Genomic DNA, 13593 nt, shown 5'->3' with positions numbered 1-13593 from the left:
GAATATATACTTCAGTCTACGAAGAATATATGCATCCTAATTTGAACAAAAAATGACTATCATTGATTGTCGCAAAGGCACTGTGAGTTTATTGTAATTGTACAATAGAGCTTGAACATTTTAAAAATAGCTACATCATTTATCTTTGGTAGAACTACAGAGGAGGAATAACCGAGAGTCTTCGAATCGATCAAAGGATATTTGTAGACTTATCCAGGACTACATGATCGAAAGTATGATTGTACGCGTATGAAATATACGGGACTATCCAGTATGTACTCAACACAGTGATCAATTATTGCGATCTATCGAAAAAGCTGGCCTCGCATCGGCGCATGGTTACACGACCGTCGGTCGTCCCACGCGCTTGTGCATCCGTGGAGAAGATCGAGAATGCAGAACTCGATGTTTCTGTCACCCTCATCTGCAGCTAACCGCCCATGTCTGCGAAGGAGTAGATCAATAGATCTCTCATCTCAATCCAGACAACTTGTGCGGCTCAGCTCCTGCAAGTCTGGCCGGCTGAGATGCCGTGCAGCATTGACCCGATCGGATCACAACACTACTACTGTACATACAGTATACATTTGTATCGAGCAAATCACATACAACTGAAACATGATTCAATTAAAAGACCCACCCAGCAGGAATCAATCAATTCCTCTCACCCTTGCTATTTGGCCCAGAAAAGGTCGGTATCTTTGCCCGTAATGGTTAGGAGTGGATATAGTAGATGTGTAGTATACTGTACATACTGTACCCCGTAGAGTGTACGGAGTAGACTGCACAGAGTAGTCTCGGCCCTCGCAACATTCCTATCAGCCCCGCAGACTTTATTCCTCATGAATGCAGATCTTCCGAGTTGACCTTTCCGACAGGGCTAGCTCGGTCAACTTCCGGTCCAAACACACCAGGAGGGCACTATTTCTCGATCAGCAGGCGTCTGGCGTGGGACGCCGTGAACGCCTACCCCGAAGCCACGTCGGCACGAACCGACCGACGACGATCGCATGGCTTGAGCCCAGCACTACATCCCCGTAGAGCGAACGAGCGACGAACAGGCGACCAACGACCAACGTACGACAGAGCCATTCCCGTCCTTGGATCCACTTGCGCGCTGTCACATTTGCACCACCAAAGCCGCCTTGCATGGAGGCTGGAGATCACCGGCAAATCGGCTGCGAACCATCGTCGTCCAGTGGTTCTTGTCCACCCCCTGAGCCCGGACGATCGATCTTGGGGTCAAGGCTGAGGCGGCCGTGATCGACGCCTCAGACTACTGGTGGTGGTGGTGGCGGCGACATGGAAGGGGCAGGATAAGAAGAGCTTATTTCGCCAGTTGATATCTTGAATCGTTGCGTTTGAAGGTCGGGAGGAGCTGATGCTATGATAGTGGTGATACGGAGTATGATTTTGGGCTTCATTTTTACTGGCTGGCTATTACTACTCGGTTTCCACCACTCGTTGTCTTGAATGCTTAGTACTCCGTGCTATCGACTAGGGACGGAGCATGGAATAGTATTCAGACCGAACGAAGTAACCCTTCATCTCATATCATTTCATGATTATGGATGCGGTCGACTACCGGCGGCTAGTGCTCCTACTGTAGTAGTGAATGTTCCTTGTCTCCGGTACTACTTCTCCGCACCCAATTTCGCTAGCTCATAATCGAAGGGGTCCGAATTGTAAGACAGCACTAGGCATGTGGAATTTTAAGAATGTGACCTTGGCACCTTTAATGAAGGGTTCCCTTAGTCGACTTTCGTATTTCTTCTCTGGCTTCTTATTCGTGGCCATTATTGGGTCATTTTACGGGGGAAGTACGAATTGACTTGATCCTCATTTCTTCTTGTTATTTACCACCTACTTAGCTGTTCCGAGGTAATTGATGACTGTTGGTTTATTGTAAGCTTGACCGGAGACGAAAGGGATTAGAGGCCAAAAAAAAGGAGACTGCAGCCCGATCGTGAACCCCCTTTTAGTCCACGCAGTACGTACGGCAATACGCACGGCAGTCCTTCTGTACTCCGCCCATGTGTTCTCCGCTATCCTGGAGTATATATCCGGAAGCGAAGCCTACAACGAACAGGCCAGATATTTCTCCCCCCCCCCCCCCCCAATCCTTCACCAATGAAGAGCGTTTGGAAACGAAGGGAGGGGATCTCGGTGAATGGGTCATTTCTTTCCCATTCTCGCTTTTCCCACTCTAAATTTCTGGCGCAGCTGACTCCCGTTCCCAATCCCTCATTGCCCAATTTAACTTTCTCCTTTTTTCTCTGTCTAGGGTGTTCAGAGAAGCGGTCTCGTTAGGCTCCACTTTAGGTATTACTGGGAGTCACTAGTCACGAAGTAAGTATTTGAAACGTATCCCGAGGTTTATGCGAATTAGCTATGTAATTTGTACGGAGTACTTTGAGACCCCATCAAGAAATCAAGAAAGAGACAAACTAGTTAAAAAAATATTGTACTCCATACTCCAACTCCATACTCCATACATAATTAAAGTCTGTCTGCATATCGATCGACAGGGCCTGGCCGTTAACCTTCCCCAGGCAACTCTTTTTAAACCCCTCCACACCTTCTTTTTCTCTCATTTTGCAACTGTCAAAAAGAGGAGAGTCCGTGCATATTCTCGGCAAGCCAATGTCATCGCCACCCGTCTATTGGCCGATAAGAGAAACGTCGCGACTGGTCCGTGGAAGCGACCAGGACATGCACGGGGACCGTGACTCGTGTGGAGGGAGCTTCGGACCCAGTTATTAAGGGGGGGAACGAGCCATTCCGCACGCCACCCCGATCGCACGCGCCGCGGCGACCAGACCGAGACCGGACCCAACCAGTTGGCGCGCATGGCGATTGGAGGGTATCATTGTTAGGTTGGATGGCACTGCCCAATGAGTGCCACGGTTGATGGGATCCTGGTGACTGGGACGGGGGGGGGGGGGACCCCAGAGGCGAAGTTCATGCGAGTATACTACTGTACAGTAGTTTAAGTTGTATAGAGGTGGATGGAAGTATGAGTAGAATATTATAAACAGGATAGTAAATATATTTACTGTGAATGATAATTTTGTGTTTAACCGTGTCGGCGACTCAACAGAATAAGGAAATAATGGTATGGCTGTACTCCGGACTCATTCTCCGTGGTTTGGACTGTACAGTATATTCCTTTTGAAAACCGTCTATCCAGAACGAACGAGCTGTCAACGTGGACAAGAACTCCCCTGAACGGAACCACTCGACCCAAAGAATAGTGGAAAACCGCTGGCAAAATTAGACTTATTCTCTACAAAAGAAGTTAAAAAAATTTAAGACCCTAGCACTGCCATATCACGGAGTTGTTGAATAGTACTCCGGACTCTGTGGTCATTTAAGGTGAAGGCATATCAGAACAACCTCCTCCATAGAGAAGGCAAAAACCTAGTTCACGGGATTCGAGGAGTTAAAAGGAGGCATTGGGGAACCCGGGGACCAATCAAGTAGGTCTCCTACCGAGTGATGTTTCTTTTCTCCATCGAGTTGATTTATTTGATTTTTCTTTTCGTCCCAGCCTATTATCTCAACATCTATGGAGTATTTCTTCTTCTTCTCTCTTCCAATCCCCCTTTCTCAACTACTCCGTACGCCGTATATCGCCTCCTCCCCCCTCCCTTTCCTCGGCTGTTGGGGGCGAAAAAAAGCTTTGCAGATGACCCGGCATGAAGGGAATTGAAAGACTGGCACTAAACTACATTTGCCATCGCGTGCGGGAGGCTAGTTTGAACGGACGAATGACGGGCCTCACAGCTCGCTTGTCTCTACCCTTTGCCAACAGCAGCTCCAGACTCTCCCATGGCTCGTATTCTGGCCATTCCGGCCCAGTCCGTGCGTCCTCTGACACGCGCTCGATTGGTGTTCCCATGGGATGATATGGGGAGAGAGACAGAATGGTTCAATTGGGCAGGAATCCCACTACGTGAATGTGACTGGCCACGAGTTCAGCTTTCTTCCCCCTCCCTTCGTCTAACTGTACTTCGGGACTGTGCTATTTGTCTTCCCCCATACGGAAGAGTATGTACATAGTCTTTTTCCCCCCCAATAGATTGGTTTAGTGCCAATTCACCAATAACTCCGGTAGACGGTGGATATAGACTGAAGAACTGCCAGAAGTAGAGTCTTTCCTGATCAATCTCCTCCGATCCCCGCTTACCCATCAAATTGCTGGTCCTAAGTCCTATCTTTTTTTTTAGTGCAGCAACTTGTACACTCTCGATGCCGGGCGAAAGCCGGAGAGTGGACCAGAATAGATTTTGTCTCCGGAAGTCCCTACGCTAGCGCCAACCATTTTTGGCTCCGAATTTCTTTTTTTTCTCTACTACTGTATTTTTCACGCGATCAGTCGGGACGCAAGGGGAGGAAATCAGAAAAAGGAAATAAACGAAAGATACTCAGAGCCTCCCTCTCGTTCTCTGCCTCTCACGCAGTCAGTCAGTTACCTGTCAACAACGAGCTTCTACTGGATATTCGGGATTATTGGCCCCGTCCACCTTTCTCATGATTCTTATATTATTACTTTTAAAATTATTCCTGATATAATCGTCAATATTACCGTATTAATATCTAAACCTTTTACTCAGGTTTCCAATCGCTTCCTTTCTCACTAAACAGAGACCCCCCCCCTTATCCCCCCCCTCCCAGGTTTAATTAAAAAAGTATGTACAAAATAGTCGAGCATGATTTAAGACTAAAAAAAGAAATAGAAGAGGTAAACCGGTGTTCCTTTTGTTCATTTTTTTTATTTGAAAGGGTGTTAGATAGAGAGAGAGATTTATCCCATACTCGATATCTACAAAGACAAGCAGTAGTCTCCCCACCTTTTTCCCTTCGTCCTCCAGTGGCGATCGCGATCGAGTGATACAGAGACGATCTCGATTCAGGTCGGAACGGCCAACCGGAGATGGTGCAGCGAGCTCTAGGACCGGTGCCAAGGGACTGCTTGGCCTCCTGGGAGGGGGGTCCAGAAGAATACGATACGAGGAGGTCATTGGATGGATGGAGATGGTGTCTGGGACCTCTTTTCTGGGTCTAATCACTGGGTCGCGGTAAGGTCTAGGGCCTGTCAACCACGTTGCCTTTTGCCCCTCTTTTCTGGTCCTTCTCGCCCCCCCCCCGGGTCTGTGAGTTCTAGGACCTTTTTCTGTCTGATCGTTATGCATATCCAATACTATACTACTATACAGCAGTATGCTACTAATGCTGCTTATGGACCCATCTGGTTTCTCCTTATTCGTGGGATAGATCTAGTGTTAGTCTTCCGATGCACATTCATTCTCCGGAGGTCCGCCATGGGTGATATCTGGAGTATTCAATAGTTCTACAGGGCATACGTATACTCCGTAGTTAATCAACCGACTTTTGATCTGCTATGTTTACTACGAATTAGATCATCGGACGAGACTATGGCAAGATGACAGGATGACACGACGATAACCTGGTTATTCTGGACCTGGAACAGAAGCATAATATCTCCCAATCTTCTCTATTTTATGCGAATAGTTCATTTTGAAGTATTCCTCTACTGTATTTCCTCCCCAAACTCCTCAATCAAAATCCCCACGCTGGCTAGACCATCGCCGACCGTGGCTCCATAATTTCTCTCCCAATTCCTCTTCCCATTCTTTCGGGTCCCCCGTTATTTACCCTTTTTTTTGTTTTTTACTTTTACGCTCTCGTGGACGTGGGCCCCCTCTGATTTTATTTTATTATTTGATTATCCTCTCTCTCTGCGTCTAATTCCTCTCTATACACTTCTTAGGGGGAAAAAAAAACCTACTCGTCTACTAGGCCTACTTTATTTGCCCTTAATCCGCCCGCCCTACCGGTCCGCTAGTCTTCTTCCTTTCTGCTCGCTTGTTCTCACCTTTTTTTTCCTTTTTTTTTTCTTCTCTCTTCTTCCTTTTTCTCGCGAAAACAAATCTGATCATCACCTCCTTCGAACTCTCCTCGGTCTTATATAATTACCCTTCCTCTTCCTCCCCGCGCTTCTGCGCCTCCCCAACGCCACGGCTTATCCTTTCTCTCCCCACTCGACTTTCTCTCCTACTTACTACTATCACTACTATCTCTCCTCCTTATTGCGACGCCTTTCCTCTACACCTTACCTCCCTCCTCCTCCAGCTTCGGCTTTTCTTCCTTATAGTTGAGCCGCGCGACTCTTCCTTCACCCTAGAGATCATGCACCACTTGCGCTATCCTCGACCGTGATCTCTTTCTCTTCCTCTTCCCGCTCTGCGCGGATCTCCCCGCGACTGACTTGACCTTTCTTACTCCCCCTCCTCTCTGTCGCAAACTCGGCAAAAGGTTATATACACAGCGCCCCAAATCTTCTCGAGCATCAAACATCAACTCGCAACAACATTTCTCAAAAATCCTCCTCCTCCCAAAACCTCGTCTTGTCGCCTATCTGCAACATTCTTGCCCGCCCCCCTCCTCCACCCTCTCCCCACCAACGCGGCTAGAGATCGACTAGAGTCTTTCCGACTCTTCTCTTCCGATCGCGACCCCCAGCGATCGACAGTTCGCCCCTCCTGGATCCTTCGAGCCCTTCGGGGGCCCTTCCTGGCGGTCGAGACTGGACGTTGAATCCGGTCAACTCATTTGCTGGGCCTTTGCCCCCCAATCTTCAATCTTCCTTGTCGGACGCCGACCTGTACGCGGGTGGTCCCCGAGATCCATCGGCCAACATGGCGGCTCTCACGGTTCCAGCAGTGCCTGCCCCCGGAATGGGTACTGCATTGGATGGTCTCGCTTCCCAGCCGATCAACTCTCGTCGCCCAGCGGCCCCGACGCTGCCCAGCTTTGAATTACCTCCCCCACCGTTCGGCTTGGCGGGTGCGGCGGCTCCTAAATATCAAACGCAGCACTCAAATCAACCGCCCCTGTCGCATCCCCCGGCGAACGTGAGTGTGGGAAACTTGTTGACGCCTCCCGCGACGAATCAGTCTGGGGAAACCGGGACCATTTCTCATTCGTTGCCCCCTTCTTCTGGTGTCTCTTCGGATATGCCCTCGGCATATTGGCCTGGTACTACTCCGTACGGAGCTCCAGGAGCTGGACCAGGCCAGTGGGCATCAGGACCCAATGCCGCTTATTCTGGACGCAGCTCTTTCTCTCCCTCTGGTCTGCATCGTTCAGGGCCAGTCACATCGCCCCCTACTACCGACGGGCTGTCTCAGCCGTTTGAGGCGCCTCCCATGGCGTCTTTCTCGCAAGCCCTACCCGCGCCTTCCACCACTCTTGCTCCCGGTCCTCATTCTGTCACCATGGGTCTCTATCACTCCGGTCACACTGCGTCAACTGCATCGCTGCCATCGAATGACCCATATAACCAGAAAATGCACTCTCTCTACGCCTCTCCCAGCCATCAGACCGGATTCTCTCCCATCTACACGGGCCCCAATCCCATTGGTGGCCACGGCGGCCTTGGAATTCACCCCGGATCGCGCATGCCTCTCCAAAGTCCCGGCGGCCAGCCTCCGTTGAGCTTCCCTCGCCAACCTTGGCCGTCTTATTCTCTCCCCGCAATGTCTGGCCCTATCATGACCAATGTTCACAGCCCGAATAGTCCCATGTCGATGATGGGAGGAATGCAATCGGGCATTCTGCCTGGTTTCAATAGTGGACACATCGCCAACACGCAGCATCTCTACGGAGCGCACCCGGCAGCCCATCATGGTATGCCTGGTCCAACCGCCGACCGACCGTTCAAATGTGATCAATGCCCCCAGAGCTTCAACCGGAATCATGATTTGAAGCGTCATAAACGAATTCACCTGGCCGTGAAGCCTTTCCCTTGCGCACACTGTGACAAGAGCTTCTCGCGCAAGGACGCATTGAAGGTACGTTTTGCGAAATTGCAATCCTCGCCCGGATCAGCGGTTCCATATATTAACTCGTTATCTTATAGCGACATATCCTGGTGAAAGGCTGCGGCAAAGATGGGGATTCGGATGCGCTCAGTAATCAGACTGGCACCGACGGGACGATTAAAGGCGAAGGCCGCAGTGAAGACGGCAGCCCCATGATGAATGGGCGCAACTAGGCGGATTCATCGACTACGCTTTGCATCCCTGTGGCATAATGGATACGATTCGACTCCTCATTTACATTTGAGGCCCCCTCCCCCCATCCCGTGTATGTATATCCTGGGGGCGAGGACGAAGGATCGTGTACCTACAGTGGTATCGGGAGTCGGAGGGTGTTTTTTTCTCTTTCTCTCTTCTTGATGGGATCTTTGATCTTGCCCGCTTGGGTATTTATTTTTCTCTATATTTTTTTTTGGATCACCGTGTTTATTCTTGACATGTTTCTCGGCGAAGGGTGTGTGATTTGGGCATCTTGGGATGGGTTGATATTGTCTTTTTTTGTTTGATTACTGTGTTTCTTAGCCTGACGTGTGACGTGTGTACTGATCGTTGTTTTTCTGTGATTTGAACCGAGCGAGCCCCTGATTTCACTGTTGACTTTACGGGAATGGACCGCGAGTCCACGGTGTTCGATGGTATATAGCAATCTCCGTGCATGAATCATTTGATCTTTCCAAGAGTTTCGGATATCAATCTGGTAGCTAATGTATACAATCAACCACAATCTGCTGAATATGCATACCATGTTGATCTAGGCCTCGAAAGCTACGAGCGTATCTTCGTAACGAATCGCCTTTTATGACACCCATTACCAGGGTAAATGCGAATGAATGGGCTAGAAATACCAAACAAATCTAGATCACCGGAAAGAGTTCCCTGACAGCCGCCTCCTTTCACGCTTGGGCCTTCGTCTGACCCAGTCTCACTCCATTGGACCCCCGATCAGGACGTGGCGCCGCGATCGATCCGAAATCCACGCGGTTTGCTGGCCACATGGCTTGCTTACTTTGAGTCAGGCTAGTGGCCTCCTTTCCTGGAGAGAGCATCTTATTGCATGGTCGTTCTCGAGTGGAGACCTATCGACGAATCATGTCTCGGGTAAGACCCCAACTATAGAGCTGCAGACATGCGAACACTTTTTCTGTCATGGGAGTATTTAGTAGCAGGCGTAGGAGAATACAAATTCACTTATACCACGTCTATTTTTCTTCTACTTATTTAATAGAGCATGCTTCTAGCCTCTTACTACATAATTTAACCTTTCGCTTATTTCATTGTTACAATATTCCCCTTCTAGCTTTCTCACCCTCCTCAACTCGGTTCTTTGTTACACATACATACCAACATGCACATTGAGGCGTCACTGAGTCGCGCCCTCTCCTCAGGGCTAATCATCTATACCATCCTCACGGGAAAGGCGTCTGCAATCCCTGCAAGAACGTGGAATACACGAGCCGATGTGCCTCTCGATTCGACTGCCGGCAGCTGGAACTACGCCATCTCAAGCCACGTTCAGAATAGACCTGCGCGTGCGCGATTCGACATTCCTACGACCGGGTCGAAACTAGATACCCAGGCACTCCTGACTCTCGACGCTCCTCAGCTCAGCGCTATCAATGAGTCTGTGTTTGACTGGTGGTACTTTGATGCCGTTTCTGCGAATGACTCGCGCGAGTCGTTGACTGTTACGTTCTTCACGTCGACTGCGACTGCGTTCCCGTGGCTTCCGAGCAACGAGTCTTCGGTTTTGATTGCATATGTCTGGGCCTCGTTTGCGAATGGGTCGGTCTTTGAAGAGTATGTGCCGGCGACCATTGCCAGGGTTGTAGGTGGCGAGGATGCAAACTCGCCTAATTCGGGGAATTGGTCGTCGACTGGGTTTAGTTGGGCTGCCCCGAAGGATGATTTGTCCCAGTATGAAGTAGTTATTTCTTCGGAAAAGCTTCAGATAGACGGGCGACTTGGGTTGACCTCGGTAAGTCTGGAGAGTTTGACCTTGGAAGCGGATTTTTCACAGTGTTTGGACGACTAATCGCGGTGATAGACACTGGCGCCTCATTTGCCTTGTGGAATTACATCCGAAACGACAACTTTGCAGATTGCTCCCCATATTGGATGGGTTGCATTGAAGCCTGACGCAGTAGGTCAAGTCGATATTAATGTGAAGGGCTCCCGTCTACAATTCCAAGGACCTGCCTATCATGACAAGGTAAGGATCGCCTGCCACATTGCATTAACTGGAAAATACCAGTGCTAAGTCTTAATAGAATTGGTCGGATAGACCATTTACAGACTCTGTTCAGAGCTGGTACTGGGGCCACGGCCAGATAGGACCTTATTCGGTGGTCTGGTTTAGTTATTTGGCACTTGATGACCCGTCTGCGACGACCTACGTGAGCAGCTATGTTGCACGCGATGGCGAAGTGCTCGTTTCGTCCTGCAACTCGAGTATCCTCACTGTTCGTCCTACTGGGGGCTCTGAAAATGGTGCACGATATCCACCACAGGCGGGTGATGTGCCAGACGGATTCTATCTCGAGTTTGACCTCGGCAATGAGGGTTGGTTGAAAGCTAACGTCTCTGGGACACGCATTGCAGGGGATGGAAAGTACTACTTCAGATGGGCGGGAGATATGACCGGTGAAGTCAGTCAGTCTGGCGCTGACCAGAACCATGATACAAATGCCGTAGGGGGCTCAGCAAAGACCAAGTCCTTGCTGGCTGGCAGTGCGATCTTTGAACAATTTGTCCTCGCGGAATAAACACTATCATACAGACAAGGTCGCTCGGGCTTGAGTTCGAAGACATGGAAAGACGTTTATTCACTTCAACAAGATTGGCAGAGGAGATACGATCTATTTGCCTTGATATCAGACATGGTCAGATATAGTTGCTCCGTCGAGAATATTAACTGATCCGATAGTGTGAAGGAGTATTGTCCGGGCACAGAGCAATTGTATCTATAGCAGAGCGATATAGTGTTTGAAGATCAAAAGCCAAGTATATTGGGATGGCAGAGGGCATGACCCATGGAATGAATTTTGAATAAGCCTAAATAAAGTAAGAGCTGCACAAACTACCAAGGAAATAGGAAATAAAGATGGGGTATATCGCGGGGAGCGCGAAGGTGGAAAAAAAACGTGCAGCGAAAGAAAGTGCAGGCCAGTGGTCATTAAATAAGATGAGAGGGTACGCTTATGGCTTCTTGGATGACTTTGCCTTCCACTCCTCCACTAATCCCGTATAATCCTCCGTGCCGTACGGGCTGAAGCACCGAGACAGCATCCCCTGCTTGCGCTCGGGCGACAGGCCCAGATCCCGCAGCATCAGATCGACGTAGGGAATGGCGTCGAAGACGAAATCAGGATTGCGGCGACCGAAACCTCCAGGATAGCGATACTTGCCAAACTCGGTGTGCAGCGCGGTCTCCCAGGCCAGGTTCAGCTCCGCATCATCCTCGACTTTAATATCGGAAGCCGCACGAACGGCCGCGGGGCAGTGTTCCACGGCTGTCGGGGTGAGCTGGTTGCCAAAGTATGCGGCGATCCAGAGGGCCTGGGTTTGAGCAATGATGGTGGTGTTGATGGTCATGGTGATACCCATGAAAGCGAGCGATCGGTCCTTGACCTGTGACAGAGGCACCATGAAGCGCGCCAAACGGAATGGGTGAGGGACCGCCGCCTCGGCCTCGTCATTCAGAGGCTTGTACTTGGGATTGGGAGTAGGCTGGTCGCGCAGGCGTGGGAATCGACGGAGGATCTCCTCGTCGGCTGCCTTTACCATCTCTTCATCCAGGGGGTCGGTACTCCAGGGGAAGCCCAGCTCGCGGTCAATGCCCTCTGGAAGGAACTTCAAGTTTGGAGTAGCGCGCCAGCCGGTCGAGCAGATCAGCGCGGTAGATTTCAGCTCCTCACCGGTAGACAGGTGCACCGTGTGATCAGAGAGGTGGTCGAGTTCGGTAATGTGTACCTTGATCGTGCCATCCTTGACGAGGTCGAAGAAGTCGGTTGGGTAGTTGAGGATACTGAGTGAGGAGGCAATCCAGAATGGGCTGATCCACGGCTGCAGCTTCTTGACTTCGGGGTGCTTGTTGAAGCCGTTGAGCTGCACGACGTCGTCGGCCAGCACGGCCCAGAAGGCATCCACGATTTTGCGACCCAGCCACGTTCCGTGCAGGAAGCTCCGCACGCGAGTGTATCCATCGGCATCTCCCCAGATGCAAGGGCTGAACCAGGTCAGGAGTCGGGTCGTCACCAGTTTCTCCAGCCACTTCTTCAGCGGCGTCACGTATGGTGGCGCCATCCAATTTGGCCCGTGACCGGACTCGCGAATAATCCAATCGACCTGCATTCCAGACGTCGCACATGCGTACGCCGCATCCCAGGCGGACTTGGTACCACCGAACACGGTGACTCGCTCGCCAGCCTTCAAGATTTCGGGCTCGTGTTGTTGCATGTCGCGGCAGTGGAAGATGGGGGCCCCGAAGGTGTCCTGCCCCTCAAAGTTGGGCAGATAGGCCTGCGACGTGATTCCCGTGGCTACGATCAACTTCTTCGTCTCGACCGTCGCCAGTTCCTCGCCGTGCGACACTTTCAATTGCCAAGTGCTGTCCAGATTGTGTTGCGCACTCTCGACACGGTGGCCGAGTCGGATGCGATCGGTGAAGCCAAAACGCTCGGCGTATGCCTCAAGATACTGTTGAACAGTCTCGCCTGGAATGTGTTCTCCAGGCTTGACTCCAAAGGTAGCCTCATCCATTGGGAAGTCACTGAATTCGTAGGTGCCCAGCATATTGTTGGACTTGAGGCCCTTGTACAGTCGGTGCTTGGCCCACACTCCACCGACGGAGTCGGCGGCCTCCAGAAGGAGCACATTGCTATCGGGATTCAGATCACGGTAGGTTTTGATGGCGGCAAGTCCACTCCATCCTGGTGAGAGTTGAAATTCAATTAGAATCCAGCCAATCGCATAAAAAATTGAAGCTTGTGTCGATTGGGCAAAACACCCTCAATTTTCGGGCAGCTCGACTCACCTGCGCCCACCACGACCAAGTCCACGTTCTCCATCTTTGAGGGGGACTGGAAAGACTGGGATGGGAATTGTTGAGTTTCGCGACGTGCTGATCGTAGGGGTTCGAATGAAAGAAAGCGACCGGGTGAACTGACTCGCTGGCGCGGAGACCCTAGATGGGAAGTTAGAAAGGAAAAAGAGTGTGCCCGCGCAGTCGTCCTTGTCGGACTACGAGTGCCGGTGGACTGGATTCTTATTAGTACAGTATGTGAGGGGAGTTAGAGCAGCCAACCAGCCATTCCAAAAAGACCCCGCTAGTTAATAAATTGTTTGTATTTGGCTTCTGCGGTTGGAGCACTCTTTAGTGGGCCTGGAGGACTAATTACCGGGGGGAAATGAAGCGCAACAACGGATTAGGGCTTGGGCCAAGTTAACTTAGCACTATGGAGCATTAGGTTAGTACAAGTCCATCCTAAACAGTACTAACTTTCAGTACTTTTGCATCCATCTCGGATTGACTCGGGAAATAGGCATCAAAGAATGTGGCTTCTATCGAACGCCACCACGGGGGGAACTTTGAGAAAGAAGTCAAATCAGGGTAAAGTTTGATACGGAATACAGTGATCAAACTACTCCGTCCATTTACGCCATCTCGATAGTAGTTAAACAGCCCATCACG

At 50.4% G+C, this 13593-nt stretch overlaps 4 protein-coding genes across 4 annotated transcripts; 2 read left to right on the top strand and 2 right to left on the bottom strand.

The window, feature by feature from the left end:
* Nucleotides 1–932: 932 nt before the first annotated feature.
* N7496_007674 (uncharacterized protein) lies at nt 933–1151 on the bottom strand (the record flags this gene model as incomplete). The annotated part of the gene is made up of 1 exon (XM_056700593.1): nt 933–1151. One exon carries the CDS (start codon nt 1149–1151, stop codon nt 933–935), a length of 219 nt encoding a protein of 72 aa, XP_056552656.1.
* Nucleotides 1152–6722: 5571 nt separating this feature from the next.
* N7496_007673 (putative C2H2 finger domain protein) lies at nt 6723–8080 on the top strand (the record flags this gene model as incomplete). The annotated part of the gene is made up of 2 exons (XM_056700592.1): nt 6723–7877; nt 7946–8080. 2 exons carry the CDS (start codon nt 6723–6725, stop codon nt 8078–8080), a joined length of 1290 nt encoding a protein of 429 aa, XP_056552655.1.
* A 1169-nt stretch (nt 8081–9249) lies between these two features.
* Nucleotides 9250–10666, top strand: N7496_007672 (uncharacterized protein; the record flags this gene model as incomplete). The annotated part of the gene is made up of 3 exons (XM_056700591.1): nt 9250–9879; nt 9949–10113; nt 10172–10666. 3 exons carry the CDS (start codon nt 9250–9252, stop codon nt 10664–10666), a joined length of 1290 nt encoding a protein of 429 aa, XP_056552654.1.
* Nucleotides 10667–11099: 433 nt separating this feature from the next.
* Nucleotides 11100–12970, bottom strand: N7496_007671 (uncharacterized protein; the record flags this gene model as incomplete). Its single annotated transcript, XM_056700590.1, has 2 exons — nt 11100–12832; nt 12937–12970. The coding sequence occupies 2 exons, from the start codon at nt 12968–12970 to the stop codon at nt 11100–11102; spliced, it is 1767 nt and encodes a 588-aa protein (XP_056552653.1).
* Nucleotides 12971–13593: the final 623 nt, after the last annotated feature.

This window comes from Penicillium cataractarum (assembly GCF_028827025.1).
Source record: "Penicillium cataractarum strain IBT 29864 chromosome Unknown utg000007l, whole genome shotgun sequence".
NCBI lineage: Eukaryota > Fungi > Ascomycota > Eurotiomycetes > Eurotiales > Aspergillaceae > Penicillium > Penicillium cataractarum.
The sequence above is the reverse complement of the archived record's forward strand: the minus strand, read 5'-3'. Positions and strand labels throughout refer to the sequence as shown.